This window comes from Gossypium arboreum, chromosome 7 (genome assembly GCF_025698485.1).
Source record: "Gossypium arboreum isolate Shixiya-1 chromosome 7, ASM2569848v2, whole genome shotgun sequence".
NCBI classification, from domain to species: Eukaryota; Viridiplantae; Streptophyta; class Magnoliopsida; order Malvales; family Malvaceae; genus Gossypium; species Gossypium arboreum.
The window spans coordinates 79,612,446-79,619,769 of NC_069076.1; the positions used below are offsets into that span (position 1 = coordinate 79,612,446).

General features: G+C 36.4%; 1 protein-coding gene across 1 annotated transcript; it reads left to right on the plus strand.

Moving 5' to 3' along the window:
- The first annotated feature begins 2,081 nt into the window (after positions 1-2,081).
- LOC128295431 (extensin-2-like) lies at positions 2,082-4,693 on the plus strand. Its single transcript, XM_053031005.1, has 2 exons — positions 2,082-2,695; positions 2,809-4,693. Exons 1-2 carry the CDS (start codon positions 2,082-2,084, stop codon positions 4,526-4,528), a joined length of 2,334 nt encoding a protein of 777 aa, XP_052886965.1. The 3' UTR covers positions 4,529-4,693.
- Positions 4,694-7,324: the final 2,631 nt, after the last annotated feature.

Sequence of the window (7,324 nt, forward strand, 5' to 3'; positions counted from 1 at the left end):
ATATTTCAAGATGCTCTCACAGAGTTTTTTTTTTTTTGACAAACAATCTTACCAAAGATATAAGGCTAGTATTATTGTATCATACTTTCGATTTACAACATAAGTTTTGTTTGAAAATAAATAGTCAAAGTCTTAAATATCAATGTAACATTTATAATCCGATCATTACGTCTAAACTAGATTTGGAGTATTACATAATGGTTAAAATAGAGACCTTGATTCTTTTAGTATTTAAGTTTAAGTCTCATAATCCATAATTGCGATGTGTGGATCTCAATCTCACCATGTAAAAATGGTATATTAGAGTCTTGATCGATTCTTTTTTGGATAGATTCTTCCTTCACTTACTTATATTGCACTTCTAATTATATTATATTTGTACCAATGAAACTTATGAAAAAAAGCTTGATAGATAACCAAAGGTCTATGTTTTTTTTATATATATTTTAGAAAAATAGTTAAATTTTAGTTTTGATTCATTTATTATGTTTTAAATTTAAGATTTAATTTTTAAAATAGTTTGATTACTATATTTTTATAATACTATAAATTAGTCTGCATAATTAATATTATTAACTTTTTATTAAAATATTATGTGGTTATGTATAATTTAAATGTTGAGTCTCAAATAATAACACGTAGCTTATTATTTCTTTTAGGTTTGCATTACTTTTTTAGCATCATAAAAGATGGTCAAATTTCATTTTTGATCCATAGACTATGTTAAAATTTATATTTAATCTATATACTTCAATTTTACATAATTTGGTCTCTCTATTTTTATAATGTTCTTAGTTTGTCTAAATAGTTAATATTGTTAACTATTTTAATCAAAATATTATTCTCAATTTTTCTTAAGAATATTATTCTAACAAAAATTATTTTATCATGACAATCTTAAATGAATGTTTTAAGAAAATTCTAATTAATATTTTCAATACTATTTTTTGTTACATGACTATCATGCTAATTCTTTTGTAACTTCAAAATGTCATGCCATAAAATTTAATTGGAAAATTTTGATAGTGGTAACAATTAGACTTAAATTTTAAATCCAAAATAGATGACTAAATCCTCGAAAATAAAAGTAGAATAACTAAATTACTAATTTACAAAGTGTATACAAACTTAGAACATATTTTAACCATCAAATTTTTACTCTATAATTTAATGCAAACAAATAATAAACTCAACATAAATTGAGTATCGAAAACCATTCTAGTTATTATTTAAAGCAATCTCTTTTACATTGAACTGTAAAAAAAAAAAAAAAAAAAAAAAAAAAACACGACTCATTGATTAAAAAAAAAAAGGAGAAAAGGATTAAAATGGTTTTTGTTGTTTGATTATTTTTGCTTTTTTTCTAAGCGACTAGAATAGAACTAGATTTTTAACATTGAACCCTCTTAGATGATATCTGGAAGTAGTTCGTTCCATTTCCATCGGAGGAAGAACTCAATAGCTCATATGTGAAGTCCTAAGTCCAGGGGGCATACTGATTTAATTGCGGAGGTAATTTGTATTCATTGTATCGGATCTTTTGGCATTTCCCCTTCTTTTTCTTTTTTTTTTTTTACCATTTTCCCTAAAATATTGGTATATCTAAAATAGAACCAGAGAAAAGATTTAAGGCAATGTGCACGAAACCAAACATAATTACATATAATATAGCGAAGTGCTAATCCAAATAGAAAATAAGGCACCGACTGAAGGATGATTACAGCTAGCTTTTTATCTTGAAAATTCATTTGAAGGTATGAAAGGATTGAGTCCACATGATCTTCTGAATATCATATACACTTTATATGTTCTCTGACTTTTTCATCATAAATTATAAACTAATTAAGATGGGGCTTCCTTCTAGCAAGGCACGAATGTGAGGATGAAATGAACGGAATCAAAGCAATATATTAGAGAGCTAGATCCAGCTAAGTAATTTTTTTATTCCGTAACAACATTATTTTAATCAAAAAATTCATCCAAGAGTGCACTATAAATGGGGATAGCAATAGTATCACCACCCAAGCTACAAAGTAGTGGTCTCAACCTCTGTTTGCGTCAATACATTTGAAATACATACAATGGGACAGCCAAGGCTGCTTTATGCCTTGGCACTTTACCTTGCCGTCACAACGGTGGTAGCCACCGATTCTAATTACAAATATACATCAACCCCACCACCATTTAAATCACTATCACCTCCATACATGTACAAGTCTCCACCACCACCAGTCCATTCTCCACCACCTCCTTACATATATAAGTCCCCTCCACCACCAATCCATTCACCACCACCACCCTACATCTATAAGTCCCCACCACCACCAGTCCACTCCTCACCTCCTCCATATGTCCACAAATCTCCACCCCCACCAGTCCACTCCCCACCTCCACCATATGTCTACAAGTCTCCACCACCACCAGTCCATTTATCACCTCCTCCCTACAAATACAAGTCTCCTCCACAATTAGTCCATTCCCCACCTCCTCCATATGTCCACAAATCTCCACCCCCACCAGTCCACTCCCCACCTCCACCATATGTCTACAAGTCTCCACCACCACCAGTCCATTCACCACCTCCTCCCTACAAATACAAGTCCCCTCCACCACCAATCCACTCCCCACCTCCACCATATGTCTACAGGTCTCCACCACCACCAGTCTATTCACCACCTCCTCCCTACAAATACAAGTCCCCTCCACCACCAATCCACTCCCCACCTCCTCCATATGTCCACAAATCTCCACCCCCACCAGTCCATTCTCCACCCCCTCCCTATAAATACAAGTCCCCTCCGCCACCAGTCCACTCATCACCTCCTCCATATGTACACAAATCTCCACCCCCACCAGTCCACTCCCCACCTCCACCATATGTTTACAAGTCTCCACCACCACCAGTCTATTCACCACCTCCTCCTTACAAATACAAGTCCCCTCCACCACCAGTTCACTCCCCACCTCCTCCATATGTCCACAAATCTCGACCCCCACCAGTCCATTCTCCACCCCTCCCTATAAATACAAGTCCCCACCACCACCAGCCCACTCCCCACCTCCTCCATATGTACACAAATCTCCACCCCTACCAGTCCACTCCCCACCTCCACCCTATGTCTACAAGTCTCCACCACCACCAGTCCCTTCACCACCTCCTCCCTACAAATACAAGTCCCCACCACCTCCAGTCCACTCTCCTCCTCCTCCATATGTCTACAAGTCCCCACCACCACCAGTCCACTCCCCACCTCCACCATATGTTTACAAGTCTCCACCACCACCAGTCCACTCCCCACCTCCTCCATATATCCACAAATCTCCACCCCCACCAGTCCATTCTCCACCCCCTCCCTATAAATACAAGTCCCCACCACCGCCAGTCCACTCCCCACCTCCTCCATATGTACACAAATCTCCACCCCCACCAGTCCACTCCCCACCTCCTCCATATGTACACAAATCTCCACCCCTACCAGTCCACTCCCCACCTCCACCCTATGTCTACAAGTCTCCACCACCATCAGTCCATTCACCACCTCCTCCCTACAAATACAAGTCCCCACCACCTCCAGTCCACTCTCCTCCTCCTCCATATGTCTACAAGTCCCCACCACCACCAGTCCACTCCCCACCTCCACCATATGTTTACAAGTCTCCACCACCACCAGTCCACTCCCCACCTCCTCCATATATCCACAAATCTCCACCCCCATCAGTCCATTCTCCACCCCCTCCCTATAAATATAAGTCCCCACCACCGCCAGTCCACTCCCCACCTCCTCTATATGTACACAAATCTCCACCCCCACCAGTCCACTCCCCACCTCCACCATCTGTCTACAAGTCTCCACCACCACCAGTCCATTCACCACCACCACCTTACATCCATAAGTCCCCACTACCACCAGTACACTCCCCACCTCCTCCATATGTCCACAAATCTCCACCCCCACCAGTTCACTCCCTACCTCCACCATATGTTTATAAGTCTCCACCACCACCAATCCATTCTCCACCTCCACCATATATCTACAAGTCTCCACCACCACCAGTCCACTCCCCACCTCCTCCATATGTCCACAAATCTCCACCCCCACCAGTCCATTCACCACCCCCTCCTTACATTTACAAGTCTCCACCTCCTCCATATGTCTACAAGTCCCCTCCACCACCAGTCCACTCCCCACCTCTACCATATATCTACAAGTCTCCACCACCACCAATTCATTCACCATCCCCTCCTTATATTCACAAGTCTCCACCACCACCAATCCACTCCCCACCTCCTCCATATGTCCATAAATCTCCACCCCCACCAGTTCGCTCCCCACCTGCACCTTATGTCTACAAGTCCCCTCCACCACCATCACATCCCAAACCTCATCCTCATCCTTATCCTAAGCCTCATCCCCCACATCCGAATACTCCACTCCCAAAACCCAAGCCTCATCCTCCACATCCAAAGACTCCACTCCCAAAACCTAAGTATCTTTACAAGTCGCCACCACCTCCGAAGGCTTTCTAGGCTAATGTTTTCTGTGTCATCATTATTTAAATCTGTTAGCTTATAGTATCTTGCAAAGGAGAATAAGTATTTAAAGATGTAAACGTTTGTTCGCTTCTTTTACATGGAAAATCTACTGCTATCATCTTTCATACTTACAAGCAATAAAATTAATTATATATTTAATTCTTGAGGCTTAATTTTGTTTTTCGCTGTTTTATGGTATTGTAATTTAATCCTAATCCATGTTTCCTGGGATTTAGGTTACTAACATCAATCTGATTCTAAAACGAGTGGAGAGCAGAAATGAGGAGTACAAACAGTATGCATAATTTTGAAATCCTTTATGCCAAAGAATATATTTTCCAATCGTTACTTTTGAAATGAAAATTGATACAACTTTAACCCAACCTTCCATTACAACCTCTTCATGCTGCTGGTTATAAAAAGAAAATAGTTGAATTAATTGATTTATATAATAATTTTTTAATAAATTCTAGATCTGAATATTAGTAAACGTAGCTTTTTATTGTACTATTATATTACAACGTTTTTGTCTTAAAATATTCATCACTACAACCACAATCCTTTAGTTTGACTACATATTTACAATTTCTTTTCACTTCCCTAAATATAGTGTTCCATAAGAACTCTTTATGGTATCGTTAAGATTTTGAGAGTGTTATATCTCCAAGTTATACTTAGAGATGAAAAAATATGTTGGAGTCAAAAAGCTCACTTGAAATAATCTAAATTCGATACAATTTGAACTCAAGATTGGTTTGATACGAGCCCAACGTCCCTTCCATTCAAAACAAAACAAAAAATTGACTTTATAACTTAACTTATAAATAAAACAAAGATAAATAGCAATTATTTACTGTATAAAATTGTATTAATAAGCATTATTAATTATAATAAAATTTATTAGTGATAAAAGTAATTAATAATATATTTTTATGTTAGATTATGAATTAAAATGATTTTTTCAAAAATAGTTAATATGATTATAATATAATTTTTAACGTAATCATTATTTATACAAAAACTAATAATTATTGGAAATTTAGAATTTTTAAATTTAATGATTGTATTTAATACAATAATTAATTTAATAATCAAAATATAGTAAATTAATTTTATAGTTTACACACTTGATTAAATATGATTTGTTTGCAACACCGATAACATCATAACATCTATCATCTTTTATATTACTTGACATGTATATATAACAAGTAATACGTAAAAGAATTATTAAAAATTAATATTTTAGTTTTTCAAAAAAATTTTATTAAATTAAGTTTTGAATTGGGAGTTTACTTTTTACAAATTGTATTTTAGTATTAAATTTTTTTTAACTTGTGATCTACTATTTATCTTGGATTTGAGTAATAATTGATAGGTTACTAATTGGTTTTGAGTTTGAGATATTATATTTGTATTTGGTATAAATATTTTAAAATATGAGTGTGAGTTTATTTTAGAATGTGTATTGTGTTTATAGATTTAATGAAATATTTTTATTAGTCAATAATATTAATAATAATTCAAATGTTAATTTGGTAATAATATAAATAATAAATATTTTTTATATATATAAAAGTTTTTCAAACTCATGTTTATATATATATATATATATATATATATATATATTATAAATAATAATACATATATAAAAGAATTCCATATACATTTAGCAAAAATGATGAATGAGTTGAATATACTCACAGTTGTGTAACACAACCACGTTGCTAGTATGTTGCAACCTCCTTTGGATCCATTCTCTATTCTACTACAGACGACATTTTATGATCTTATATATTCACACTCACTCATGGTTTTAAAGAGTAGTTTTTCAGCAATACAATGATTTAGTAAATATTTCTCTGAATATAAATCCACCTGAGTATTGTTAATATGGTATCTTAGCCAGTGCTTCTGACCCTCCAGACCTCAACTTGATTCTGTCGAACCCTTTCCTTCTTTTATCATGCCTGACTCAGATGATAGTCCACCATCCCTCACTGCCGCCCTCACCACAGATTCACAGTCACCATCCTTTTTCTACATCAAACATGTTAATGCCAGATTGGATGAGAAAGATTACCTTCTTTGGAAACAACAGGACTTGTTTACTGTTCGAGGTCATAGTCTAGAACATTTTTTCGACAATTCCACCACCCCTCCCCCAAAAATTTCTGTCATCGCAACTGGTGAATCTATCCTAAATGAAACCTATACTCAGTTTGTTAAGCAAGATTGTGCCCTTGCCTCGTGGCTTCTGTCCACTATCAGCCCCAATATCCTGCCACAACTTATTGGTGCAAAAACCTCGACCTCCATCTGGTCTACCTTAACCCGCCTATTTTTGACTCTGTCCATTACCAAGGTGATGCACCTTTATTGCAAGCTTTGCTCTCTCGGCAAAGGTGCACTCTCCATGCGCGATTATCTCTTCCAGATTAAAGAAGTGTGAGACACCCTCGTCGCTTGTAGAAGTCCCATCTCCGACATTGAACACATTGCAACCATTTTAAATGGTTTACCCAAGTACTATAACTCATTTGTTGCTATAATCACCTCTAGTCATGAACCATATACCCTTGATCGAGTAACGACTATCCTCATGAATGTTGAGTCTTGTCATCACGACCCTCACTGCCTTCCTCTATCTATCAATACCGCTCAAGTTATGACACCCACACCTATAGATTTTGTCTCCACCCTGCGCCCTTGGCCCAACACTTCTGGCCCATCAACTTACTCTTTCCCTTTTCCTAGTCAAGCCCAATTCTCAAGACATGTACACACCTC